The 26,221-nt window shown below is 52.1% G+C and overlaps 12 protein-coding genes across 12 annotated transcripts; 5 read left to right on the top strand and 7 right to left on the bottom strand.

Moving 5' to 3' along the window:
- Nucleotides 1–248: 248 nt before the first annotated feature.
- VTN31DRAFT_3102 (uncharacterized protein) lies at nt 249–1,075 on the bottom strand (the record flags this gene model as incomplete). Its single annotated transcript, XM_069403345.1, has 3 exons — nt 249–312; nt 370–474; nt 531–1,075. The coding sequence occupies 3 exons, from the start codon at nt 1,073–1,075 to the stop codon at nt 249–251; spliced, it is 714 nt and encodes a 237-aa protein (XP_069262535.1).
- Nucleotides 1,076–1,562: 487 nt separating this feature from the next.
- Nucleotides 1,563–3,958, top strand: VTN31DRAFT_3101 (uncharacterized protein; the record flags this gene model as incomplete). The annotated part of the gene is made up of 4 exons (XM_069403344.1): nt 1,563–1,789; nt 1,846–1,927; nt 1,983–3,533; nt 3,593–3,958. 4 exons carry the CDS (start codon nt 1,563–1,565, stop codon nt 3,956–3,958), a joined length of 2,226 nt encoding a protein of 741 aa, XP_069262534.1.
- Nucleotides 3,959–4,689: 731 nt separating this feature from the next.
- On the bottom strand, nt 4,690–5,500 carry VTN31DRAFT_3100 (uncharacterized protein; the record flags this gene model as incomplete). The annotated part of the gene is made up of 3 exons (XM_069403343.1): nt 4,690–4,995; nt 5,129–5,186; nt 5,277–5,500. 3 exons carry the CDS (start codon nt 5,498–5,500, stop codon nt 4,690–4,692), a joined length of 588 nt encoding a protein of 195 aa, XP_069262533.1.
- An 849-nt stretch (nt 5,501–6,349) lies between these two features.
- VTN31DRAFT_3099 (uncharacterized protein) lies at nt 6,350–7,067 on the bottom strand (the record flags this gene model as incomplete). Its single annotated transcript, XM_069403340.1, has 5 exons — nt 6,350–6,358; nt 6,419–6,569; nt 6,626–6,679; nt 6,852–6,910; nt 7,065–7,067. 5 exons carry the CDS (start codon nt 7,065–7,067, stop codon nt 6,350–6,352), a joined length of 276 nt encoding a protein of 91 aa, XP_069262532.1.
- Nucleotides 7,068–8,538: 1,471 nt separating this feature from the next.
- VTN31DRAFT_3098 (uncharacterized protein) lies at nt 8,539–9,225 on the top strand (the record flags this gene model as incomplete). Its single annotated transcript, XM_069403339.1, has 1 exon — nt 8,539–9,225. One exon carries the CDS (start codon nt 8,539–8,541, stop codon nt 9,223–9,225), a length of 687 nt encoding a protein of 228 aa, XP_069262531.1.
- Nucleotides 9,226–10,666: 1,441 nt separating this feature from the next.
- Nucleotides 10,667–12,351, bottom strand: VTN31DRAFT_3097 (uncharacterized protein; the record flags this gene model as incomplete). The annotated part of the gene is made up of 4 exons (XM_069403338.1): nt 10,667–10,692; nt 10,803–11,190; nt 11,344–11,546; nt 11,607–12,351. 4 exons carry the CDS (start codon nt 12,349–12,351, stop codon nt 10,667–10,669), a joined length of 1,362 nt encoding a protein of 453 aa, XP_069262530.1.
- Nucleotides 12,352–16,687: 4,336 nt separating this feature from the next.
- On the bottom strand, nt 16,688–17,392 carry VTN31DRAFT_3096 (uncharacterized protein; the record flags this gene model as incomplete). Its single annotated transcript, XM_069403337.1, has 1 exon — nt 16,688–17,392. One exon carries the CDS (start codon nt 17,390–17,392, stop codon nt 16,688–16,690), a length of 705 nt encoding a protein of 234 aa, XP_069262529.1.
- A 495-nt stretch (nt 17,393–17,887) lies between these two features.
- On the top strand, nt 17,888–18,208 carry VTN31DRAFT_3095 (uncharacterized protein; the record flags this gene model as incomplete). The annotated part of the gene is made up of 2 exons (XM_069403336.1): nt 17,888–17,939; nt 17,994–18,208. 2 exons carry the CDS (start codon nt 17,888–17,890, stop codon nt 18,206–18,208), a joined length of 267 nt encoding a protein of 88 aa, XP_069262528.1.
- An 813-nt stretch (nt 18,209–19,021) lies between these two features.
- Nucleotides 19,022–19,392, top strand: VTN31DRAFT_3094 (uncharacterized protein; the record flags this gene model as incomplete). The annotated part of the gene is made up of 3 exons (XM_069403335.1): nt 19,022–19,185; nt 19,239–19,296; nt 19,345–19,392. The coding sequence occupies 3 exons, from the start codon at nt 19,022–19,024 to the stop codon at nt 19,390–19,392; spliced, it is 270 nt and encodes an 89-aa protein (XP_069262527.1).
- Nucleotides 19,393–20,566: 1,174 nt separating this feature from the next.
- On the bottom strand, nt 20,567–21,314 carry VTN31DRAFT_3093 (uncharacterized protein; the record flags this gene model as incomplete). Its single annotated transcript, XM_069403334.1, has 3 exons — nt 20,567–20,747; nt 20,815–20,922; nt 21,007–21,314. The coding sequence occupies 3 exons, from the start codon at nt 21,312–21,314 to the stop codon at nt 20,567–20,569; spliced, it is 597 nt and encodes a 198-aa protein (XP_069262526.1).
- A 421-nt stretch (nt 21,315–21,735) lies between these two features.
- VTN31DRAFT_3092 (uncharacterized protein) lies at nt 21,736–22,892 on the bottom strand (the record flags this gene model as incomplete). Its single annotated transcript, XM_069403333.1, has 2 exons — nt 21,736–22,476; nt 22,539–22,892. The coding sequence occupies 2 exons, from the start codon at nt 22,890–22,892 to the stop codon at nt 21,736–21,738; spliced, it is 1,095 nt and encodes a 364-aa protein (XP_069262525.1).
- A 1,732-nt stretch (nt 22,893–24,624) lies between these two features.
- On the top strand, nt 24,625–26,162 carry VTN31DRAFT_3091 (uncharacterized protein; the record flags this gene model as incomplete). The annotated part of the gene is made up of 2 exons (XM_069403332.1): nt 24,625–25,071; nt 25,131–26,162. 2 exons carry the CDS (start codon nt 24,625–24,627, stop codon nt 26,160–26,162), a joined length of 1,479 nt encoding a protein of 492 aa, XP_069262524.1.
- Between the last annotated feature and the right edge of the window lie 59 nt (nt 26,163–26,221).

The following is a 26,221-nucleotide window of genomic DNA, read 5'->3' as shown; positions in this document are numbered from 1 at the left end:
GAGCCGTGATGTGTCCAGAGTGTGGACTTCCAAAACGGGTTTGGCGTAGGTATATAGACTGTAATGATACGGACACGTTACAACCAGTTGTCGCCTCAGGCAGGGACGAACGGCACTACGAAATTGATTCCGACGGAGGGAATACCAAGGTCACAAGGGGGGCTTATGGATGTGGTTAGGGCTTATTCTACATCGCGACAGCAACAAAAACATGGCTAGATACATATGGCGGATTTGGTCGTGCCACTCTATGCTTTTCGCTCAAAGTACTCCCATTGCCCTGCCGGCGGCTTTTCCGCCAGCTCTTCCCATCTGTATCCAGTCTGTCAGTAGCCTGTCATTGCCTTTTTGCTTGAGGGGTCAACGTACGGCTTGTCCTTGGCCAGTTCTTCAACGAGTTTGAGCTCGCCCTCAGCCACTTGAATAACCTCTTCAATCAATCCCCCTCCGATTTTGTTTTCGATTTCCGCAATCCTAGACGTCCGTCAGCACCGCGATGCTAAGATGTGTTGTTACATTGGGTGGCATACTGTTCCGCCTCGAGAGGTGGCTCGGCCTCCCAGTTGAGTTCCTTCGGTTCAAAATCCGACGGCTTCCTCTCCTTTCCGGCCACTTCATCCATGATCTGCTGCCACCGCGCGAGTTCTTCCGGAGTGCGCGCGGGTCCCTCAGTGGTCGGCTCCATGCCCTCACCATCCCACTCCAGATCAGCAACAGTGACCTTATTGTCGCCCTGCTGGATACCAGCATAGGTCCCGTCGGGAAGGCGCGCCGCCTCGAATCGCTCGGGATTCTCAGCCACGGCTTTCTTGACTCGCTGCAGCCATTCGTCGAAGCCTGGAGGCTTGGTGGACTCGACGATCTGTAGTCGGTGGCGGGTCAATGCCTCTGTCGATTGGCGGTAAACCGAGGACTCTGGGAATTCCTTGAGCTTTTCCAGAGTCCGGCGGTACAGGTAAATGAGGGTCGGGCGCGGGCTGGGGTGCGTAACAAGGCCCGTCAGGCCGGTCGGAGCGAAGGGCTCCAGATACCGGCCCTGCTTGACATTGGCCAGTAGACGAAATGCCGGCCGCATTCTGGAACGGCGATTGTGAGAGAAAAAGTCGTGGTTTCGGCGGCCGGAGGGAAAGACTCTTGGGCACAATGCTCAAATCGTGGCGACAGGGTTCCTCGATCCAGCCAGCCAGATTAGGTTGTCTAACTTGGATTGCGCTAGTCCTAAATAGGAAACCATTTAGGGGCCACCTTTTTGCTGAGTCTCAGTCTGCGCAGGGCTGGACCATCTGAAGTTGCTTTCGAAGCTCTCCTTTCGTGCGTTGCTTCGGTTCTGCAGTTTTCTTGCTGTTGCCAGAGCCGGCCCTCTGTCCCGTCGTGCGATTGGTCTCCAGCTGCGCAGCGACGAGTTGCCGTGGTTCCCGCCGACCTTGTTCCCCGTTATTAATGTCCATCTGATGACTGCACTGCGATCTGACAGATCGCCCGCAAGTTATCGCCATTTTCGACACCAGTCCGCTCGCTACTCTTCCTATTCTCAGGTCTCGGACCTGCAATAGCCCGCCAGCATGAAGCCATCTCAGCTGGTGTGGTCGCTTCTGTCGCTCGTTTCGATTCCTACCCTCGCTGCCGGCACACCCCATGTTCTGTACAAGCGAGAAGGAAGCCAGGATGATCAGGCAACGGACGTGGCCGACGACAGCCCCCAGTCGACCGTGTTCAACGGTATAGAGGTGCCGCCGCAAACGGAACTTACAGCGGATAACTTCGAAGAGACCGTTGCTGATGCTTACTGGTAAGTCTCCCTGTCAACTGGGGTGTCATATGGTCTTGACGCTAAAAAGCAATCAGGTTTGTCAAACACTACTCTCCATCATGTCCGCACTGCACGAAAATTGCCCCAGCATGGCAGACACTATATGAGTTCTACTATGTAAGCAATCAATGAGCACCACCGAGGTTTGGGCCGCCCGGCTAACGTTTTGTAGACCTCGAATCCGTTGGCGTCATCGACGACTAAATCTCCAGACGTAAACTCCATGAACTCATTCACCAACTTCTATGATTTTCATTTCGGATCCATGAATTGCCTTGCGTTCATGGATCTGTGCAAGTCCTTGGACGTGAAATATTTTCCTACCTTCTCTCTGTACCACAATGGCGAATTGGTGGAACAGTATGAGGGCCCCAAGTCCATGGAAGGCTTGAGCAAGTTTATCGAAGAGAAACTCGAGTTGATTCGGCCTGGGTCACGTCCTCGGAATGGCGTGAAGTTGCCTGAACCCGGCGCGGCCAGTGTGGATACTGCAGCGCCTCCCGATACTCCTGAGGCCAAGGACAAGAACCCTGAGGCTGGAAAGAAAGCGGGGGAGAAACACAATGAACAAGCCGCGGAACGAGACAGCAAAACCAAAGGAAAGGAGCCCGCCTCTGGGGTCGAGTCGCCCACTCCCAAAAAAGTCTCAGTTGAGAAGCCGAAGAAGATCCACAACCCGCAGGGAACATCAGTTCCCTTGACGGCCGAAAGTTTTCAGAAGTTCGTCACCAAGACTCGTGATCTGTGGTTTGTAAAATTCTATGTACCGTGGTGTACCCACTGCCAAAAGCTGGCGCCGACCTGGAAATCGATGGCCAAGGAGATGAAGGGGGTGATCAATGTCGGGGAGGTCAACTGTGAAGTCGAGAAGCGGCTGTGCAAAGATGCCGGAGTTGAAGCGTACCCGACGTTGTTGGTCTTCAAAGGTGGGCAGAAAGTCGAGTATTCTGGCATGCGCGGCTTTGGCGACCTTGTTCATTTCGCCCGAAGAGCTGCAGAGATTGGTTCTGGTGTACCCTATGTCAATGCGACTCGCTTCAAGGAGCTGGAAGAACAGGAAGACGTTATCTTCCTGTACCTATACGACTTCGCAACCACCTCGGAGGATTTCACTGCCTTGGATCGACTGACTTTGAACTTGGTCAACCGTGCTCGGCTTGTCAAGAGTGACAGCCCCGAGCTGGTTGAGCGGTTCAAAGTGTTGACATTCCCTCGCTTGTTGGTTGTTCGGGAAGGCCGTGCAAACTATTACAACTATCTGACTCCGCAAGACATGAGGAATTACCACCAGATGCTGAACTGGATGCGCAGCGTGTGGCTCCCGATTGTGCCGGAGTTGACTGCGTTCAATGCCAGGGAGATCATGGATGGCAAGTTTGTTGTGCTGGGAATCCTGAGCCACAAGCGCCCGGACGAGATGATCCTGGCGAAGCGAGAGCTGAAGAACGCCGCACTGGAATGGATGGACAAGCAGACACAACTGTTCCATCTGGAACGGCAAGAGCTCCGCGATGCCAAGCAGTTGCGCATCGAAGAAGCTGAGGATCGGGACGATCAGAGAGCGCTGCGGGCCGCCAAGAACATGGTTATCAGCATCCGGGAGGAGGACCGAAAGCAGGTCAGGTTTGCCTGGGTTGACGGAGACTTTTGGGACCGCTGGCTGCGCACCACATACGGGATTGATGTCAAAGACGGCGAGCGTGTGATTATCAATGATGAGGAGGTAAGTCTTACTGATAGCCAGGCTGTGGCCAAATTGCCAGTCACTGACGATTCGGGAAGAATCGGCGCTACTGGGACTCCACCAGCAGCGGTGCGCGTATCATGCCTTCGCGGACGTCGATCCTGGAGACAATCCCCTTGGTGATCAACAACCCACCAAAACTCCGCTCCAAGTCGACGGTTGGCTTTTTCGAGTCCATCTATTACAGCACCCGGACGTTTGTGTCGGATCACCCGATTATATCCATCTTCATTCTTGCCTTCGTTGCTGCTGCGACATTCGTCATCGGGCGCAGGCGTAGTCTCCGCCGCGGCACCGGTCCCAGTCCTTGGGGAATCCTCGGCTACGGCAATGGCGGAGGATTTTTCCGCCTTGACGGCAAAGAAGGGTTTTTGAGCGCCGGGTCGACTGGTAAAGTCGATTAATTGATCCTTTTTCTCCTCGTTTCGTTCCTTGATCTGTCCTTTTTTTTTCCTTTGCTTCCGTTAAACTTGACTACTCCGAAAGACGGGCTGGAATTGTGGGAGGAAGGGTGTTGATGCATGTAATGGGTCTTTTCTCATTTATCTTTTGTGGGACGGGGAACATCCTTTTATTTCGCTTATGCTTATGCAGGGAGAAAGAAAAGACAAAAAAAGACCGCACATGGACCACCTTTGGCTGTTGTTTTTTGTGTATATGTAGAACAGTTTTGTTTTGTTCATTTGTGTTGGGAGTTGGGAGTGGAAGTCAGTGATCCGTTTAGCATGTTAGTCCGTCCGAATAATGAACTAATACATGGGGTTGGATGGTCTATAGATGTCATTTGAGATTCTCTGATTATAGTATGTATACATGGCTAGTGATTATGAAGGATCAGTTTGATTTTGGACCAACTTGGCTCTTCCCATTGCCATTCCCATTTTAAGGATTACCATCGGCCTGGGCCGGGGTCGGCACACCGTGGTAAGATCAACCTCGTACAAAGCATGCTCGATATTGAACTTGGGAGCCCTTGAACCAATGCTTCACGTCGACATACCACCAGAGAATAGCCGCCAACATGGGTCCAATTCATGACCTTGGGGCGTCAGCCTGCGACGCGTATCCGCAGCCAGTTGCTCGTGGCGGCCGGGAGGGTGATGATGGTAAATCACCAACGCAATGACTAGTAGTACTATGTTGAAGGTCGATGACCCCCCAACCCCCTCGAGTTGAAGGTCGCAATCCACCTCGTCGGCATGCTGCTGATGATGGTGTGCAGGAAAAGAATCAGCGCCGTCTGCAGGTACACCTGCCAGTGGCTGGGCACGTAGTCCCCGGTTGTGGATGCTTCTTCCCGCTGCCCAGGATCATTATTTAGTCCGCCGACGGCGCTGCTCGTCACCTGTCCGATCGAGTTCGACCAGCCAGTGATCCATGGCGCAAAAGGGTCCAATAACCCGGGGGTGCAAGGATGGCCGATGCGTAATGCAATCCTCCGCTGGTTGCCATTGTCAACCGTAAGGCTCGTCATGAGACAGAATAGGAGGAAGAAAAAAGAGAAAAAAAAAAGGAAGTCATCCACAAAGGTAGGTATTGCCAAGCAAAGTTCGGCCATGGACATTGCAACGCACTGGATGAAAACCATGGCAATGACTACCTCCTGTACCGGCGTAGCCCATTCCTGCATTCCTTCAGACATGTGTCAGCCATCATTAGGGTTACCTTTGTAAAGCACAGTAACCCTAGATAGTAGATACAGAATGAGGGCTTTGGTCTTACCATAATACAGAGTACATACCAGCAAAAAGACGGCAGGAGACCCAGAACCGCGAAAACTGACACAAAAGGTCATCCACAGAGACAACTCGCACTTGAACTCCTCCTTTGTAGCCCAGGGCATTCTCAACACGGTCCCATCGACATCCGCCGCAACCTTTGGCAACGGGGATAATCCCCGTCCCTTCCGCAGGATGGTCGTAACTTGAGCATGGATACCCCATCATGGGGAGGTGTCCGACTTTTGACATTCCGACGACATTCACTTGGATGGTAATCCGAGGGACGAGGTCTACAATACTACCTCTCCAATGAATGGACCATTCCGACAAGTCGTGCGCTATTTTACCTCCAAGAACACCTGCCGATCCATCCTCGTCGCTATCAACCCTGCACACATTATGACAGGGTCCAATCCATAGTCTACACCTCTGTGGTGTTATCTCAGCTGTTCTCGCAATGATCCCGGCCTAGTTCTCGCCTGTGCCATAGACCAGGCCGGGGTGGGGGGTGGAATAGCTAGAAGACGACCTGGGACAAAATCTCATTGGATTCCCAAAGGGACCAAGGTTGAATGTACCCGAATCTGGAGCTGGTCCGCCGATCGGCGAGCAACCATTGCAGGCGCAGAGAAACATTGGTGTATAACATACTGGAGATGGGGTTCGGGACACTGCGTAAAGACCGGGTAGTGCCCTCAAATCGTGCGGTTCGAAGGTCAGGGTATAGGTATGTATACCATGCTAACTTTAATCAGCGCTTCGCATGGACCTGCCTGTATGGGAACAATACCATTGCATCTACAGATGCTACCTGATTGAAATCTGATAGTGTCCAGCATGAGCTGCGGTTGGCTGCTTATCTTTGGCTACGGTCCAGGGTGCCGTGTTTCGTACATGAATTTTGACTGGGACGTACTGTAACTCAAAGGAAGCATCAAGAAGAGCAAGGCGTAGACAAACGCTAATGAAAATGTCGATTGAGGCATCTATATGCTATGAACCGGTCGTATTCTACAAACGCAGCCATGTGGACCATTCGCCCATATGACCAATGCGGAGAACCATGCGTGTTGATCAGAACGGCTGGGGAAAAACAGGAGAATTAGCACCAGACACAATGTCTCGGCAAGCTGCTAGACTCACATTGTCCTCCGGAGGGATGCTCCGGTCAAAGTAGCCGCTCAGGAACGGCAGCACCCGCGCCCACACGTCCCGGCGAACACGCGGCACTTCGCCCACGAAGTACAGGGCAACAAACCCGATCGAGGCACCCAAAGGAGCGACAATGGAGCCACTGGGCCATTCAGTTTGACCGTCCTTCATCATAATGCGTACTCCAATCCTACTTACTATCGAGCGACCTTGGAGAGAGTCAGGCCGTGGAAGTGGCGGGGAATATCGTATCTAAGCCGAGGTATTAGAAGGGCCGTCCAAAACCATTTCTGAAGACCATTGTTGCAATGACGGGTTTTTGCTTGTCCTGTTCCCAAGCACACGACGACTCGGACTTGGGAACAGGCGATGTGGTTCTCTGCGCTGGAGCGGACATGGAGAACACGGGGCCGGTGCCACTCACTTGGGTCCGAACGCGGAGCGGTAAGAGGCCACCGCCAGGCGCTGAACGGTAGGGGAAACCTAGAGACACAGGGCCTCAGCAATGCCGCTCTTCATCACATCCGAATCATGTTGATGTCCAAATTGTCCGTGATGGCATTGCGTCGCAAGCCATTCGGTCGCACGGACATGGATAACGCATTCAAGACGTTTATATCGAGAGCTGGTAGCTTACCATTGTGACGGATCGACAGACAGCGAGCGAAGGGTAAACTGAATGACTGCTTTGGTGACGGGCAGCGCAAGACTTGGACGAAAACTGGTGATCGATGGGAGCCGGCCAAAATCGGTTTAGACTGATCACGTGATCCGTCAAATTCCGATGATCGAGGCAAGACAACTGGAGTCGATCGTGCAGTTGGATGGATCATGCCAGGGTTTGGCGGATTTGCCATGCTGATAATGCTTCTGTCAACTCGAGGTGGTCCTGGTTTCCGTCGGAACGGCAGGACCGGCGAGGAGTGAATGGTAAGCAGATGACCAACTTAAGGACAAGAGATACAGGAGTCTAGAGTACACTCTTCGGTCAACACCTTGTAGTTAGCACTGCTACTACCAGAAACACTTGAACTTAGCATCAACCGACACATGATGCAGTACTTTCAATGAAAGCGTTGATATCGGGCTAGGCTACTCCCGCAGCTTGCGGACTGGATCTGGACTCCTGCTGGTCGATTAAAGCTTCGATATTCCAGAAGACCCCGAGCGGCAACATTAAACGATTAGAAACATTCGATGTGAAGATTGGTGCAGCTAAATGAATATCCTCAACTCGAGAAAGAAGAACTGCGTTTAGCCGCATTCCACGTGTCTTGATTCAATCAATCAATCAATTATTCGGCCTAATAATGGACCACCTTGGGCAGACAAGGGTATGCCTACCTAGAGTGTATTGTAGGACGCTCGTCCACAGCTCCAAGCTACTCCCACTGGCCATGGCATCCGCATCGTGCCGTCTAAACTACTACAGTATAGGTATTACAGCATGTACTCGTAGGCATCTCTGCAATCGGTCAAAGCTTGACGCTGCCTCATAACCGCAGACGGCAGCGACACCATGGAAGCACAGAGGAAATCAGGCGTGTTGCATCATTATTGAACTGTACGCAGGTTCATAGATGGTAGTATTGTATTGAGGACCAAGACAAGAAGAGATGACGACAGTCACAACACCGACCGAAGCGCGGGGAAATGGAGAGCCAAGTCATAGCCTACTACTAAGATTGATATGTGATTCGCACTGCGGGCCGGAGTATTCCGAACCCAGGACTGTTGACGGAACGAGTAGGTACTATTAGATAGTATCTGTTCGTGGATCAAGTGCAGAGGGTGGCATAAACGCCATCACGAATCTCGAGTCTGAAGGCGGGCTGATCCTGGAAAGCCCCGGATTTTCAGCGGCACCGACGTCATCGGTCCCCGTTGCAAAACCGCTCAATCTATCTAGGTTATCCGATAGGTAGGTTAGGTTGGCAACCCGCCGGGATATATCGGGATCGCCTCACTTCGTTCTCCAAATCTTCACCCGCATAGTCCCCTCAAATCATCATCGCATCGACAATCAGAGAGAGCAGCCGTTGCACGACAGTTCCGTACTTATCTTCTTCGACCGGAGAGGACGTTTCAAACGACACTCAGCCTTCGGGGAAATGCTCCCGTCGATGCCTTCCAACCGCCCAACCTTCCTCTCCAACTTCTTCGCGGCCTTCCGAGCAGGCTCGGCGACGGGATTCAAGCCGTCCTCCTCGGGCACACCGTCGAGCCCATCGGCACTATCGTCAAGCCTAAACTCTTCCTCGAGCGCCGCGCGAGGCATCACAACAAAAGCCACTGGCAGCTCCAGCAACACCAGCAGCAGCAGCAGCGGCGGCGGCAGCAGCGGAAATCATCCCAACAATCCAACAGCATCCTCTGCAACATCCACCGAAGCATCCGCATCATCAACCCACAACTACAGCAATACTGCACAACAACCATCCCGCCACGCAAGCCCACACAGCCGATCGTCCCCCCTGTCTTCACCCACAACCACCGCCGCCGCATCATCCTCATCATCCAACAGCGATCCGTCACCATCCTCCACCTCAATCCCGATCCCAATCTCCTACTCCAATGCCGCCGCGCACCGTCACCGGCGAGGCAGCGATTCCTCCAGCGGCTCCGCCGGCGGTGGTCCATCGGGATTCCGTGACGCCTTGGGGACCGAGAAATGGTACATCGGCGGCCGGACCGCTGCTGGCGAGGAGCGCTTCTATCGCCTGGGTATGGTCGCCAAGGGTGGCGGACGCTTAGGCGCGATGACTCGCGTGGGTAGCGTCGATCAGCTGAGTCTGTGAGAGATTGTATCTACGGATTACAGAGCCCTGATTCGCTCTAATTTTTTTCTATATGCTACTTACTAGGTACTATTTAGAAGGGAGTCTGGATTGGGAGGGAATCCTATCTGTGATGTACTTCGTACCTTCATGTTTCTTTCCCTTGCGTCTTTTTTTTCTTTTTTTTTCGTGCTTTTTTTTTTTGCTTTCTCATCGATCACCAAGAAGAAAAAGGCTCTGCATCTCTGTCCTCTACTATGTATGTTGCACAGGCACACAGTGGATTGGTTGGTTGGCTGGCTGGGTTCTGTATGAATCTACGACTTAACGACATCATCAGTTCAGATCGGGTTTGGATCTTTGGGATTTCTCGTTTCTGTTTTCTTTTGGAGGCTATGCGCCATTGAAATAATATAGTATGATTCAAAATCTAGACTTGGAATATTCAAGCCTTGGCCTGACCAAAGTCATGATACTCCGTAGTCATCTTCGACATCGAAAAGTCGGCACTACGTATTGAATCATGAGCGCATCTGGCAGCACGACTTGTACTTCCGTGATATGACTGCGCGACGTTCCATGGCTGTATGGATATAATACTTGATAACCAGCTTTTGAAGATACAGTATCTGAAGAGAAGGCAATAAAACACAAAGTTCGAGCACAACTTTACAGGACTGCTGCCTCCCAATCTGAGACTCATGCGCAACTCGGCCTCGAGAACGAGCAACTCAAACAATCACAGCCAGAAGACACATTTCTCGCATGGATTGATCTCGTTCTTTTTCCTCCGATTAGCCTTCTTCACCAGAACATTGAAAAAGAAGAAAACAAGAAACCATATCAACCACATCCACAATGCACATGAAGAAACCCCGCCCTTGATTTCTCTATTCCCCGTTCAACACAGCAAATCCAGCGGCAGTAACCGGTCAACAACAACATCACCGCCGCAGAAAAGGAAACAGACAACTTGTCAAACACAAAACACACATGTATACCCCCGTCTATTGATTGACGCCAGTGAAACCGCCCCCACCAACTGTATCACTCATGACAATCGATGAGATAGAAGCAATATCGCAAAGCACGGCCGTGTCAATGATGCGAAGTCACGAGAGATGAGTCGACGTATTGGCAGAGAAGATGCGGATCCCCGTCGTCCTGGTCCTCAGCGCCACCGGTTCTCTCTCCAAATGACACCACAAAGGTCATTAAGTTAATCGACGTCGCGAAAAGAGAAAGAGTCGAAAGAACTGATGTCATGTCAAGAGAAGAATCGAGAAGCAAAACTCTCTCCAGGACGCCAACCTGAAAGGCATCATGGGGAGATTGAGCAACGACCCGCGCATTAAAGGAAAAAGGATACCAAACACAAAAGGACAAGACCTCATGCGCTGTAATCCACACCAGGCAGACAAGGTTCCGCATTGCCGACTTAGCCCATATACCACCCGCATTCCTATTGCCTTGTGGGCGCGACGGATCCTGTTCCCGGAGCATAAGTTAATGGGACAATTCCAATCACGCTCAAGTGGCAATAGGCTCTTGTGGGTTTTTCTGTTCCACACTCGAGACACCGCTGGGATCACGCATACCGTCGCCGCTCATGTTCGTCGAAGCCATATAGAGCCCATTCATCCCACTCTCCTGGTTTCCTGCGGTCGTGGCCGGGTAGAATTTGCGATCGGGGTCGACATGTGTGCTGATGGGTTCATGGCCCGGCGCCATCGACTGGGGGAATACCGGGTTCATATAACCATCGGGAGCTCCGGTGGGAAACATGCTTGCCCAATCGAGCTCGCCGTTCGGTGCCTGACCCGGTTGGCCTGGTTGCCCAGGCTGGCCCGGCTGACCTGCTTGACCGGGCTGGCTCGGCTGACCCGGTTGAGTCGGCTGACCGGGTTGACCGGGCTGCGCAGGCTGTCCAGGTTGCCCAGGAGCAACGGGACGTTTATTATCCGGCATCACGGGGTTGGGCTTGACCTGCCCCATCAAACGATCAGTATCAACATGAACACCGTCTGCCTGATACTCCAGGAGCCTCTGTTGAGGCAGAGCCCGGCCGTGCCCTCGGAAGCCGGAGCCCAGGTTCTGGATGTGTTTGCAGACGGGATCGGATCGCCGGATAATACTTACCTCTTCCTGAGCGGGCTTGGCTGCTGGTGGCGCGTTGGCAGCCGCCTGTGATCGTCTTACATGTGCCTGAGGATGGGAAAGATGAGTGGCGCCCGTGGGATTGCCTCTCCGAAGCGAGCACTTTTGGAAGTGGCGTTTGAGAATGTCACTCCGGGAGAAGGTGTCCTTGCACAGGACGCACATGTAAGGCCGGTCTCCAGTGTCTAGAGCGGGGAGTTAGCTGGGACTGCTCAAGGAGAGACTCGAATAAGTAAGAAACTTACGTCTCAAGAGGTGGCGCTTGAGATGCTTTGCATGCAGATACGTCTTGTTGCAGTGGGGGCAGGGGAATTTCCCGTCAGCATCCTTGGCAGGTATTGTCGTGTTCTTCGCGGTTCCATTGACGCCGTTCACCGCAGCGCGACCGGGAACACTGGGGAGAATGCCGCGTCGGCCCTGCGATCCGACGACCTGACCGCGCGGCGGCTCCTTTCCCAAGTAAGGGTTCATGCCGTTGGCTGCGGCCATGCCGTCGGGCCCTGCCCACATGGGTCCCTTGCCGTCGGGATGGCTGTAGGCGCCTGGGGGCATGGCCGGATAATCGGGCCGGCGATCACGCGGCGGCGCGGGGGCAATGGGTTGCGGATACGCCTGAGCGTTGGACGCGGGTGGTAATAATGTTGGATGCGTCTGAAACTGCTGTGGCGCCTGGGACTGCGGCTGGCCCGGATGACCAAGGAAGGAGGACGGGGGGAGGGTGTGTGGCGCCATGGGTGCTGCCGTGGTGTAGACCTCGTGCGCGGATGTTGACGGGAACCGGTTCATGTCGGGCCGGTAATGCTGGCCCATGTACGGAGCCGGCGGCTGGGCGTGATGGGGCTGCAACGGCGGCAGGGTATGCGGTTGCGGCTGCGAGACGGGGTATTGGGGCTGCATCGGGTATTGTGGCATGGGCGGCATGTTCAGGGGAGCGGCGCCCTGCGGCATGGTTGTTGAGGGAGGTCTCGAGGGATGGGAACGAGGATCCATGATTTAGGGATGATGACGGGGGACGCGAATAGAGGGGTCAGGAAGTTGTAAGCAAAATGACAACAGTGATGCGGACCGGTCTAGAGAAGACTCTGGACGCGCTGAACCATGAATCACGCGTTGTGCACGCCGCTGAGCCTCACAGGCGATATCCTGAGGGTGTCCGAGGGAGGCCGAGATACGTGCTGACGGTGCTCTTTTTGCGACTCGAGACCTCGAGGATGAGAAGCTCGAACCGCAGCAAGCCGGGAGGAAAGGACGCGTCGGATGAGAGAGCAGACCCGATCGGGGTGGGAATCAACAAACACAGAGTGAGGCCGACAAGATCAATTGGCAGAATGCCGTATCAGATAGATCCGAAGAGGGTCTCCACCGAATAAGGTGAGGGTTGGGATAGTGGATAGGTTTAGAGGCACTGGAGGTGGTGGGAGAGGAGAGGCTTGTGCAGGAATGAAAGTCCCCACGGTCATCCACCGGGGCAGGGAGAGTGGTGGGAACTTCTCTTTATCCGCGAGCCAGGCCCAGCAGGAAAATCGTATCCACCAGCAAACTTGAGTGGGTCTGACACACCCAGTGCTGATGCTGGCTTCTCGTCTGTCGATTCGCGACAAGCCACGCGCAAGAAAAGGTACCCAAACCAACTCGGGTTTAAATGCTGGAGCTTGGTCGGGACACCCAGTCAACCCAATCCAGCGGGTTGCAAGTCGGCAGTTGCGAACAGCGCACTGTCTGACGAAGGCACACACTGGAATGGGGCGGGAAAAATTTGGCGTTGAAAAGCTGAGATGAATTGCGGGCGCAATCGAGATAAATTCCCAGCGACCGAGGCTTCACTCAGGAAGGAGGAAAATTAGGAAAAAAAAGAAGAGAGAAGAGAGAGAGAGAGAGAAGTACCAGAAAGAATGGAGTAATGGAGAGAAGGAAAGTGGGAGGGGGGGAAGAGGGAGACTAAACCACGAGGGAGACGAGGAAAAGAGAAAAAAAAAAAAAAAGTCAAATTTCTCTTTGGGTGGCGTGGCAGCAAAAAGCACGACTCGAATGATAGGTTAGATAATCAGGTCAGCGACCATGGAAAAGGATTCGGACCATCCTCATTCCGGGAAACGGAGCGGCAATAGGAGAAAACGGAAAATGGTGGATGAAAAAAAACCTTGAAAAATCATGAATTGGAAACGGTATGCAAGATGATTGGTTGGTCGGTCTTTTACAACAGAAAAAAATTTCATTTACTGGATATCCGCCGTTGTCACTAGACAATCAGCTAACCTCAACGCGGGCATGATTGACACAGCACAGACTTGATCTGCCAGTCGAAACGACCGCTGTGTGGCCTGACTGACTAACTGACACAATGCCGACGAAGAACCCGGCGAGCAAAAATTTCAGGATGCCAATAACTAATGATTTCATCATTTGAATTCAGGACGGACATGAGAGGAAAAGAACTGAATTGAGGAAATTCCAGACGGATTGGCATAGTTAGTACAATTGAAGAACATGTTCGTCCTCGGAATCAATGTTGGACTCCGTATTTCGGAACATGATGAAACCAGTGGCAGACCCTAGGCCAGGTCGTCATTCTACGAGTACAGTACGGAGTAGTTAGAGGTTCTCTGGCCGTGTGCATAAGACAAAGTGTGTGCGCCAACGCCTGCCGGTCGGTAATCGGCATGCTGGCCACTCATTGTTCTTGCGGCGAGCACGGCCGAATCGGCCGACCGTCAAAGACAGCGGTCACGAAGAGGGAAAGTGTGCCCGTCTCGCCGCTTCCAGGCAGTCAGGCACCCCCTTTCCGTCCCTGGATCAGAACGTCCATTGGATCGAATTCCCTGGTTTGGCCGAGGCAAGATGCTGAATCCGGAAGTCAACCTATTAGTCAACTAAGAATAATTCTTATCATGCTGGCCTGCTACGTCTGCGCATTCAATCTTGCCACCCCTGGCCAGATGTTTGCCATTTGTCCAGAGAAAATGCACAATGTGCTCAGCAGCAGCATGTTCGGTTGGTGTTGCTTTGTTGGCGGGCGAATGAATGACGCACGTCAATCAAATCACTCGATCTGTTCGTTGATTACCTACCAAAGGTACATATACCTACCTATTCACATCCATATCCAGCTGCAAGTTGGCTTTTTTTCTTTTTGAATCAGAAACAATGAACGAGTCGAACGACTGAAACTCGACTCGAATCGAAATGCAAGTGAATCTCGATGACAGCTGATGCAGTCGGGAAACGGCTATTCCTAGCTTCGTAGAGGTGCACAAAATCGAACCACACAACAGAGTACAACCTCAGATGCATGCAACGTCCTCTAATCCGCTCGAATAATACGACAAAAGCACATCGCCTGGTGAGATTCTTTCGCTGGGTGATGCCTGTAGTGCCTGGTAGCCTTCCAATCCTTGCACCTGATCTCACAGCTTTCATTGCGCATGATTTGATGATAGCTACTATCATGATTTTTGTCCGTGCTAGAGACGAATGAGCCAGGTAGCCGTGTTCACTGGTCAGCCAAACTATCACCCTGCAACCGGAATGACTGCTCATTGATACTATGGTTCCTTGGACTGTGAGTTGATGTCGTTCATTGTCTCATCAGAGTAACGCAAATCCTGTCCAACATGCTTCGATTCGTGCCTTCTAGTTCTTGATAGATGTGATGTTAGGGTGTCTGATGGATGGTGTGCACCTTAGCTCTAACATGGCCCTTATGGGGACGCACTCTGCTAATTGCCACACACAACACGTGGTCTTCCGGTTCACAGGAACGCGACTGACGATCAGTTCCTTCGTGGAGATTTAGGACGCTTAGTTCGCTACTCCTGACTTTGTAGACTCATGCTGTGGAAACCTCGCATTTAAGTTTCTTGAGCTGGAGATGGCCTACGTGATTACGAGTCCAGAGTAATGTACTCCGTAAAGAGTACCTTGTATCAACCGGCCGTACGGAGGATTTCGGCCTAACTCTGTTCGCAAAGGCGACAATCACTGACATGTTGGGCGGCTTGATTTGTCGGTGTGACGAACCTAATTGCCAGATTGTGCTCTCAACCAAGATGCCCATCTCATTCGGGAGAAATTCAATCATGTCGTAGTGTGGACGCTTGCTTCGCTCAATGTACTCTGTACCTTACCCAGGACGAGCTACTGTACTGTACTCCGTCCAGCGAGGACCGATCTAAAGTAGAGTGTTGACTGGAGACGCGGCGGACGCCCCATCGCTCCCGTCTGAATGGGACTCTGCATCATGATTCTCCCGCTTTTTCCTTCGCTCGGTGGACCTCCGGGTTATCCCCAACCGTTCAGGACTGAGATTCGAGCGGCCGCCTCTCCCAAAACCACTGCAGAATTGAGGCCGGAAAAAACATGGACAGCACGGCGAGGACGCAGCCCGCGTGAGAAATTTTTCTCATTCGGGTCGACGGCACTCCGAGGGTGGAAAAGCCCGGAAAGGTTGCTGACTGAGCATTAGGTAATCAAACTCATAGGACGGCCATTGGAACGTTCCGAGTGGGCCATCTGCCCACCCGCGCCCACCGAGAGTGTCAAGCTCCTGACCCTGGCTCCTTCCATCGACCATCCATATCCATGGATTCGATGCATGTCATTTGTATCCGAAAGTCAAAATCTGCCTCTCTGGCAACTGGGAACAGATGCCGGATTGCGCGCAGACGGGACAATCCGTGAATGTACCTCGTGGAATGCACGCAATTTCTTCATCCAGGAGATCAAGAACCAGAGCCCCTGTCGGCCGACAGAGTCCGGTTCGGACAGCACGAGTCCGGAGTACGGAGTACGCTTGGTTACGGAAACTGTACGAGTACGAGGTATCTTACGGTATTTACCGTCCGAGAACCGCGTGGTAACTGGCAAGTCCTTTCGCATTCGGACTCGTTCGGAACTCAGTTCCACGTGACGTCAAGCTCTCTGAGAGGTAGAGTGAGACTGATCGCTGTTTTTGGATATAGATATGGTGTTATCGATGATCTTTCGCGGCATTTATTGCATATCTTCAGACGATATCGATTGGTATTGTCGTGGAATGGTACGAGTAATGTACTCGTACCTCCAGTTTTCCCATCCGGATATCTTACGATACGGAACACTGACAAATAACAACCGCTCGCATCAGATACTCCGGGAGCTTATTATGTGCGTCGAATCTGAAACCAAGCGAGAGGTCATCTTTCGGCATCGGCGACGTTTGTAGGAACCGATGACCATCCTCCCTACTCAAACCTTCCCCCCGCCTCCCCCCCAAAGAGCCATTGCCTTAGTAGTAGTACTTGCTTCTTGTACAGGGTACTGTGTCTTAAGGACGACAAGCATACTGATATCAAACGCCGTTAATGTACTGCCTCAACCTCTGGATCATGTCTTCCACCATCTTCTGTCGGTCTCCCACCCCGTTGCCACAATAGGTGTTCAACAAGCCCGCGGCGACGGGATGGGATGCAATGCGGCTACCTTGATCGTCTTGCAAGGCGCCGTGCCCTGTCTCTGGAAGCCCAAGACTGTTTTCGACCCTGCCGAGCATCTGCGTCATTGTGAGGAACAGCATCCGCAGCTGTGGTTCCTGGATCCGTTCCGAGTGGGCCAGCGGATGGCTGAAGGCTGGGGTAAATCGGGTCTCCAGTGGAGACGGAACAGTCACTTCCTGCAGGATGTATGAGAGGACAAGGTGGTACATTCCGATCAGACAGGTGTAGCAGCTCAACGCTGCGATGACCGCGGGCGCGTCCATGTCCGCCCACCGCGTCGGTCGCCTGTAGCATGATGATGGCAATTGACCCGCCTGAGGCAGGAGTCCTGGCCGCGATTCGGAAGATGAGATGGAAAATATCCCCGCTGGCAGTTGTATCTCGGGAGGATTCGACATGGTGAAACCAGTAATACTGGCATCAAACTGATCGTCACTCCCTGACACTCGAACCGCATTCATGAATCGTTCCGAGCATGCGATAACCGTCTGCACGGCGTAGTCCAAACTGGTCAAGTTGCATTCCATCGATGTCACCAGGGTTGTTGAACACCCGGGCATGACGAATCCCTGGGAGAGTCTTCGCTCGCAGTCCAGAAATTGAATGTTGAGATCTAAAAGACTTCTGCAATACATGTGCTCCCAGTTTGGGCTAGGAACGCTCTCGCTATCGTAAGGGAGTTCTGAGTGTTCGTCAGCGATGAAGGATTCCAATACGATTGCCAACTTATGTGGTCCAGAGCGCGTACCGACACTCCGTGCGTTGAACTGCAATTTTTCGATCGACCATTGCTCTGCTTGGATTGCCATGTTACTAATTGCCAGTTGTCCTTCCTGCAATGGCATATTCGACATCTCCACGTCAAAATCATTGACGGAATAGCACTCATCATTGAAAGGCTCTGTTTTGAGATGTCCCTGCTGCCTGTCCATCACTGCACCTTGGTGGTCTAAGGCAGGGACGTTGTCGAGCTCTTGGTCGATTTGTTTCCGGGGAGTGTCGACCGACGACCGACTGTCCTGCGATACCGTCACAGACGAAGAAGAGATTTCTTGATGCTCGTTTCGGGGGTCACTGCAGTCGTCCTCACTTTGCTTGGTCGCCATGGCAAGTTTCTGCTTGACCTTCCGTGACGTTGGCGCCGAAGTGCTGATTGTACAGCAAATGTTGGCCTTGCGGCATCGTCTACATGGCGTGAGAGTTGGTCGCCAAATATCTCTCTCACAGCGCAGCTTTTGCAGTCGGCATCGGTCACAGGCGAACCGTCGAGGTTGCTGGACAATATCAAAGCATTCATTGATGCCGTCCGGAAGACGTGCCTGCGATCGTCTCATGCCGATAATCACAGGCTATCTTCAGAACCGGCCACTATCTAGACAGATGAATCCGTCTGAAGTCTGGTCGGAAACTGGGTACAGTCAACAAGGAATAGCGCTCTTCAAGCGATATAATGGACATCTGCATCAAGTGGGATTATCCAGGTGGAGCTTGATTCATACTGGATATCAAAGTTCATGAACATGGTATCCCGAAAAGTCGCAATAGCTTACTTGGACCGAGGCGCAGATATCTACAGGGTCTCCAGAATTCTGAGATTCGATTTGTTTTGCTCGATGCATTGCCGCTGCCAAGGTCGATCTCTGGAAATTGTGATCGCGGCAGGAGATCTTCTCGAAAGCAGTACATTGTCGAACTGCACTTGGGACCGGGATGGTACGTCTTTGTCGCTGATTCCTGGCATTGAACGAATACAAGTGATCATTTGTCAGTATCATGCATGGACAACTGGCACATGGGTATGCGCGAAGCCTTGAGTTCTTGAGCTCCCAATTGTAAAAAACCGTCTCGAAGCAACACATGCAGGCCGATGCCGGAAACAATCGAGAAATCCAGACTTGTCGAGTTGGACAATTCAGATGCGTCATCGCCAGACGCTGACGTTAGTGTCGGTTCCCTTAGGCATCGATGCGAAACCTCACAATGAACGATTGGCTGGCCACAATGCATGGTATCCGTGGCAAGCGAGATTCGCTCGCTGCACTCACTCAAGATACTGACCAGCGCCTGTCCCGAGGTGTTTACGGTGGAACAGAAGCCCCAACTTCCTGAATAGGTTTCCTGTCTTTGGGTGTCATGTGTAAGTCCCATCGTCCACGCAGTGGTAGATCTGTGTTTTCAAGTGACATAGCATGCAGGCGTCCGTCTTCAAAATGAGTCGTCATGGTGACTGGCAGGGATTCTCGGGACGCTCCACAGCGGCAAGCTTGATGAATGGCCTTGTGCGGATGCAGGACAAAAAAGGTCTAGCATGCGGCAAGGATGCTGGCTTCGATCATTACCGCAGCGGAATAAGGTACTAGATCTTGTGGAAGTCTTAGCCGGGGGCTTGCGTCTGATCTGCTCAAGAACGCCAGTTGACACCATGTACCTTGCACGACGGCGGACCACACTACTACGGGGACTGGTATGACATGAAGATCAATGCTTCATCGACTTTCTCACGATCAGCAAGGCCTTGTACCGATCGATATCCTCGAACATGACGCCTGGAAATGGGTGACGACGCGACAGATGCATGCACAGCGATTAGGAGCGAAACGGGTCAAGCGGATTTCCAGATTCTTTCCCTCTCCGCTCTCGAGTCCAGACATCTGCCTTTGCTGCATGGAGACTCTGTTCGGCCCGGTACTAAACGCCTGTGCTACTCAGCCGCCATTGTTCGACTTCCTCGGCGATAGTCGACTAAGCCACAGACGAACTCAGCAATACATCACGAGGAGCAGTTAGAGTCCTGACGACGGGATTCGTTGATCATTTTGATTACTGTCTCAAATTGTCGATCGGTTACCGATTGGCAGTAAAAATAACTACGGACTTGGTCGAACAAATTGACGAACCAGAAAACGACTGGATTATGGCTTGTTCAAGTAAAAGGAAATCTCTGTTTCTCTGGTCTCTGCTGTCTCGAGGATATGAAATCAAAATTGTTTCTTATAGCTAGAATCGTCCTTCTATGGCCTCGTCAAAGATGCTGTGCATCCTATGTTATTGAGTACAACATAGAGAAAAAAAAAAGTAAACTCTGATTCCTGGGAAGGCACTCTCCAATGTAGAACGCTAACAGCTCTCTTTGATGAAAAGAAAAAAGACATCTAGATTTTCCGGGTGAGATTTTTCCATTTGCGGAAACTGAGGTTTGAAGCCCTAATCTGAGAAGAATGAGAACGTGAAATGATTGGAGCTGAGGCTCTGATTACGGATCCTACAAGATCAAAGAACCAACCCTCAACCCTCTCAATCACAGCGTACGAGTAGTGTTCATCAACATGGACAAGCCTCAGCCCTTGGTTGTCATACTCACAACAGAGGCAAGCAGAGCGGGTTCGGACATCCAAATTGAGTGATCTTCAACGACAGTCCTTGTCCCAAGGAGCTCCTTCGGCGGCACGCCGACGCTTTCCTCCAGCGGAATTTTCTCAAATCACAAACCTACCACGGTAGTTTGCCGCCTTTATATTCATTCTGGCCAGGCTGAGGCTTCCAAGTTGGTACATCGATGTTAAAGAAACACCCATTGTCCTTGGCGCTAGCAGCATGCAATACTTCCAATACTCCTTTGGCTCCGGTTTCCAGGGACAATTCGCCACCAGTCGTGCCGGCAGTCTGCAGATACTGAACAGTTTTTCGAGTCCAGTTAGCTACAAATTCAATTCGGCCCGACTCTGATACAGGCTTTAGACAAGGCGACATACCCCTGGATTGACGGCGAGGAACGTGAAGCCTTCCTGGTGTAGACCAGGGTCCAGAGCATACTGTCTTGTCAACATGTTCAAGGCCGCCTTGGAGATCTTGTATGCAGGTTTAGGATAGCCAATGTACTTTTGTGCGAGCCCAATCGAGCCCATCGCGGACGAGCTGCAAATCGTGACGAATCAGTGGTTGTCCCAACAAGATAGGTTGCGATCAGGATGATGATCCATACATGTTCAGAACCTTTTTGCTCTTCCCGTTCTTCAGTAAGGGAAGAAATGCTGTCGTCACAAGATGGACACTGTTAACATTTGCACAGAACGTTGAAACAAGATCGGTCCTATGGTTAACGGGGACTGCGTTAGCAACCCCATTCCCGAAGAGCCTAGTCGTTGGATTTCACAAGAACAACCCCTGAACTCACATCTGCGTCACATCCGTTGTCGTCTGGCTCATGACCCCGGCATTGTTGATCAGGATATCTAATCCATTGTTGGTGATGCCCTTGACTTTCTTGACGGCCTCTTTGACGCTATTCTCGTCCGTGGCACACATCTGCAGCACAAACAGTCGAGATTCATGCTTTCTTTTCAGATCCCTCAAAGATTCGCTTTCCTTCCCAACCGTCGCGATGACCTGGAAGACATCTTTTTCTTCGAAACATTCAACGAGGATCTTGACCAATTCTAGGCCGAGACCGGATGATCCGCCAGTCACCAGATAGGATGCCATTGCGGTGGTGGGTGCTTTGACAATAGTGGCAGGAAAGGTTTCGGTTCGAATGCAATGGTGAAAGCTCGACATCTAAGGTTTGTCCGGAAGAGTTTTGACGTCATGGTGAAGGTATATAACATTATTCGGATGAGTCCGCAGACTCTGGCGTAGCGGATCAACCAAAGGAAAGCTACCCCTGAGGGGATGGCCGTGTTGCGGCTTCTCAATCTCGCAGCCAGCAGGAGGCTGAAACACTGTAGCGAATGATACCTTTGATTTGTTCCTGATGCCTTCGGGGAAAAAAAAAGATGAATTCAGGACTATATTATACATAGGAAAGAAAACCCCGGATTAATGGGAAAATAATCGTGTGAAGCGGAGGAACAGGAACTGGTTCCACCCAATGTCAGACACCGGGGATACTGTTGACAAGCACCCATCAGATCACCTTTGTAATCCCTTGCAATAATCCCTTTGCAGAAGTCTTCTTGGCCATGACAACAGCCAGACAACTCGCCACTATCTCGACAAGGAGGCCAGTGGGATCGTCGGCCTTCTCAATCACACTTAAGCGACCCACTGTCTGTCGTGTCGACAGGTTCTGCCACACCGCAAGCACCCTTTCCGGGTTGTCCGCGGGAACGAGCTTCATGTCTCCATCCTGTGGGCTGTTGTTTCGATCGCCCAGCAATGACGGAACTGATTTGGAGGGCTTCCAATGGAAAACCAGCACCGTCGGAGGGGTTGGGACGCCAATGGGATGGTACCGCGTGACCTCCACCCGGTACTTTCGCTCGACACCCTCACGCGTGATGACGACCGAGCCCTTGAGACTTTGGTTCTGGCTGTTTGTGGTCTGGTAAGACATCGGCACCTGGTATCTCGTGTAGGCAGAATGCTGCGGCTCGAAGATCTCGACATCGGCTCGCAGGCCCAGAAGGCTATCGCCATCTTGGTACTGGACTCGCGAAACGCAATCCGGTGTGACGGCCATGAAAGAATGACGCCTGTCGGCAGAGCCGGCTTGGGGAGAGCCGAGGTACAGCTGGAACGCATCGGGGTGATAGAAGCGCCCACGAAGAGATTGGATGTGACGAGAGTGGTAGGATGGCCCTTGCATAGGCGACGTACCACCGACGGGATGGACTTGATATGACCCTGATTTGGAGGAGGACGATGCCTGGGCGAAAACCATCAATTGCCTATACATGGAGACACATTGTTCAGGACCGATTCACTCACGTCCTTGAAGACATCGAAGACATGATGAGGCCGCAGCACCTTGTGGCCGTACCACTCGTCGTCCATAGCTGTCTCTGCTATAGAGGAGATTCCACCTCCGTGATGTCCGCTGCCACTACCTCCTCCTCCTCCTGCTTGCACCATTCCTCCTTGGTGTAATGTCTGTCCGCCATGGCCCACTCCTCCTGCTGTGCCTGGCGCTCCTCCATGCCCTGAGGCTCCATGTCCTGATGTTCCGTACCCTGATCCTCCATATCCTGATCCTCCGTACCCTCCTCCGCCGCCTCCGCCGCTCCCTCCGCCAGAGTGCTTGTCATCCGAAACCCAGTCCAGAAGATCACCGATCAGGTCCATGATTCGCAGTCGGAAAACAGTAATTGGATTGCACTTGAGAGGTTCGCAAGGACGAACAATGCCATTGCTGGTAGCTGGTACAACTCCCCTCGCCCACGTAAGAGTTTATATAGGGTTTCGCGACGGGACTCATGATCTATTTTGAAACTATATTTCTTGATTTTTTTTGACTTCATCCCGTCCCCAGAGTTTCCGTATTCTGAAGCTCGCCAGCAAATTCATTCCCCATCCTCCATCGTGGCACAGTAACCATTGTTCTTGTCCGCGCGACTCCAAGAGTGCCGACCTGCCGAAGTTTGCTGGGATGGATGGATCCACGCGGAAGTTCAGCTGGCATCTGGCTTGTAGTTTGCAATAAATTATCAAACCGAAAATGATCTTGGAGTAAAGCCAAGCCGGCAAGCCCACACGATACGAACTTTGGGATCGATGCCCTAAACCTCTTCGAGATTGGAACGTTCCTGGAGTTTTGAACAAAAGTTCACCGGCTTGCTTGGCTCTGTGATTTGGCTTCTGTCCCTGAAACGTGCCTGTTGGTTAGAAATGTTGAACAAATGTCGATTGTTCATGGGATAACATCATTGAAGAAATTCAGCTTGATACTGGAGAGAAGGTGGTCCTTCGGAAGATGATCTCGGTTCTAGTTTAGATGCCAAGAAGAACCATTCTCTCATTGGTCCTATCAGAGCAGATCATGCCAATCTGTTGCCAATCAGATACTGTATGTAGGATCCGAGCCCCCAGTCCTCGTCTGGGGTTCTCGGTAATTACAAGCTGAACGAGCGGTTATTTACATCGAAATTGTTAGATTATACTAGTTAAAACTGTTATGCCTAAACGGCCAAACCGGCTTGAGATGATCAGATCGTGGCTTGGTGAAGTTGAACCAGGCATTGCCAGCGCAATGATTACGGGGCGGTAGGTTCATTCATTCCTCCGTAATTGCGAAAGGCGGAGGCAACCTCAGCTTCGTAGACCTTCATCTACTTATAGTATGGAGCGGTTACCGATACATCCTCCGTACGGAATGTTTTCCAAGCAAGGACCAACTTCAAGTTCATTTCTTGATTTTACCGGAAGTTGGGCTGTGTGTATAGGGACCTTGCGACCAATCACAGTGCTTTTTTATGAGACCGAACTGCGACTGACCAATGACATTCTCCTACTCCGTACACAATTAACGGTAAGTTCAACGTCTCTTGGCGGTATCTTGACAGAACCGTTCTGCAACTTTATTTTTTGCAGGCATTCTGAATGCAAAACTCCGGTCATTGTACGGATAACTCCTCCAGCACTCAACGTCAACAATCCCGATGTTGCGCGATCAGTTCAAAGATCAGCAGTAGCTGCCCATGTCTGATTTCGAATTAGAGCGATTGCCAGTACAGTCGGAACAGGAGACAGTGTAGCGACTATTATTGTGCGAGTAAGCATGTCGTATGGAGTATGGAGGGCTCTGTCGAAGAGATGGCCTCACCGCCTACGGTGCATAGACGGCATCTCAATTCACGACTGATGACGGAAACAGATTGAATTGCAGCGCATTCTGTTCTTTGGGATCAATTGTACAAAAACATCCCTCCGGAAGTGTTAGATGATGTAGGTGTATCTCAATTCGGTCAATTGAAGCCATCGAATGGCCGCAAAGTGAACTGGCAGCGAAAATTCTAACATAGATGAAAGTTGGCCCCCCTCGACAGTTATCGCCATCCGCTCCTGACGCCGACACCCAATGAGGGCCTCATTCCGAGCAATATCACGCAGGGGCCACGTGTCTCCCGTACCAGCGTCTTTCTCCCAACGCGCGCCCTCGTATCTCGTCCGTCAAACATGTCCTCTGCAGCTTCGGCACGCATCGACAACGGCCTCGGAGACAGCAGCGGCGGCAGCTTCTGCTGCAGAGGTGGCCGCGAAACCCGTCAAGCGCTCTAAGAGTGCCTTTGGAAAAATTGCTTTTCGCGTGTTGCTTGGGGCCGGGCTTGTAGGCGGCTACCTGTACGTCACGGATACCAGGGCGAGTGCGCACCGTTATGTGGTCGTTCCACTCCTCCGCTGGCTGTACCCCGACGCGGAGGAGGCACATCACGTGGGTGTTGCTACCTTGAAGAGACTGTATTGCTGGGGGCTGCACCCGCGAGAACGTGGACATCCGGACAATGACGGACTTTTAGCGACAAAGGTTGACCATCTTCCGCTGTCAAAGTAAACTTTGAGCTTCCTGTTGACTGTGACAGTTAGGTCTTTGGGTATACAATCTCTAATCCCATCGGTATCTCTGGGGGACTCGACAAACATGCCGATATCCCCGATCCCTTGTTCGCCTTGGGACCCGCGATTGTGGAAGTTGGCGGTACAACACCCCTGCCTCAGGAGGGAAACCCGAAGCCGCGTGTATTCAGGCTGCTATCGCAGTCCGCAATGATCAACCGTTACGGCCTGAACTCCAAGGGTGCCGATCACATGGCCCAGGTGTTGCAGCAGCGTGTGCGAGAGTTTGCCTACAGCAGAGGCTTCGGATTCGATGCGCGAGCCGAGCGGCGGGTTCTGAACGGCGAAGCCGGCGTTCCGCCAGGAAGTCTAACGGAGGGAAAACTGCTCGCCGTTCAGGTTGCCAAGAACAAGGCCACACCGGACAATGATATCGATGCGGTGACCAAGGACTACGTGTATTGTGTCGACCGACTTGGAAAGTATGCCGATATCTTGGTTGTCAACGTCTCCAGTCCTAACACGCCCGGACTTCGCGATCTGCAAGCAACCGAACCCCTGACCGCGATTCTGAAAGGGGTGGTGAACGCCGCCAAGAGGATCGACCGCAAAGTCAAGCCGTATGTCATGGTCAAGGTCAGCCCCGACGAAGACTCGGATGAGCAGGTGGCGGGGATCTGTCATGCAGTGCAGGTTTCGGGAGTCGATGGCATCATTGTCGGGAACACGACGAAACAACGCCCGGATCCCTTGCCGAAAGGATTTACCCTGCCGCCCGCCGAGCAGAAGGTGTTGAGTGAAGTGGGTGGTTATTCGGGACCGCAACTCTTTGACCGCATCGTGGATCTGGTCGCGCGGTATCGCGAGAAGCTTGCACAGGCTGGTGTCGACAAGACGATCTTCGCCTCTGGTGGAATCACCAATGGTAAACAGGCACAGGCCGTGCTGGACGCAGGTGCATCGGTTGCCATGATGTACACGGCGGTCGTGTACGGAGGTGTCGGCACCATCACCCGGGTGAAGAACGAACTGCGCAAGGAACGCGCCATTGCTAAACAGTGATTGAAATTCGAAAAAAAAGCCAACAGTTCATCGTAATTGGTATAATACACTCGCCTTGA

This window comes from Thermomyces dupontii (genome assembly GCF_041956625.1).
Source record: "Thermomyces dupontii strain NRRL 2155 unplaced genomic scaffold VTN31scaffold_2, whole genome shotgun sequence".
NCBI lineage: Eukaryota > Fungi > Ascomycota > Eurotiomycetes > Eurotiales > Trichocomaceae > Thermomyces > Thermomyces dupontii.
Note: the sequence above shows the minus strand (reverse complement) of the source record. Positions and strands in the feature narration are given on the sequence as shown.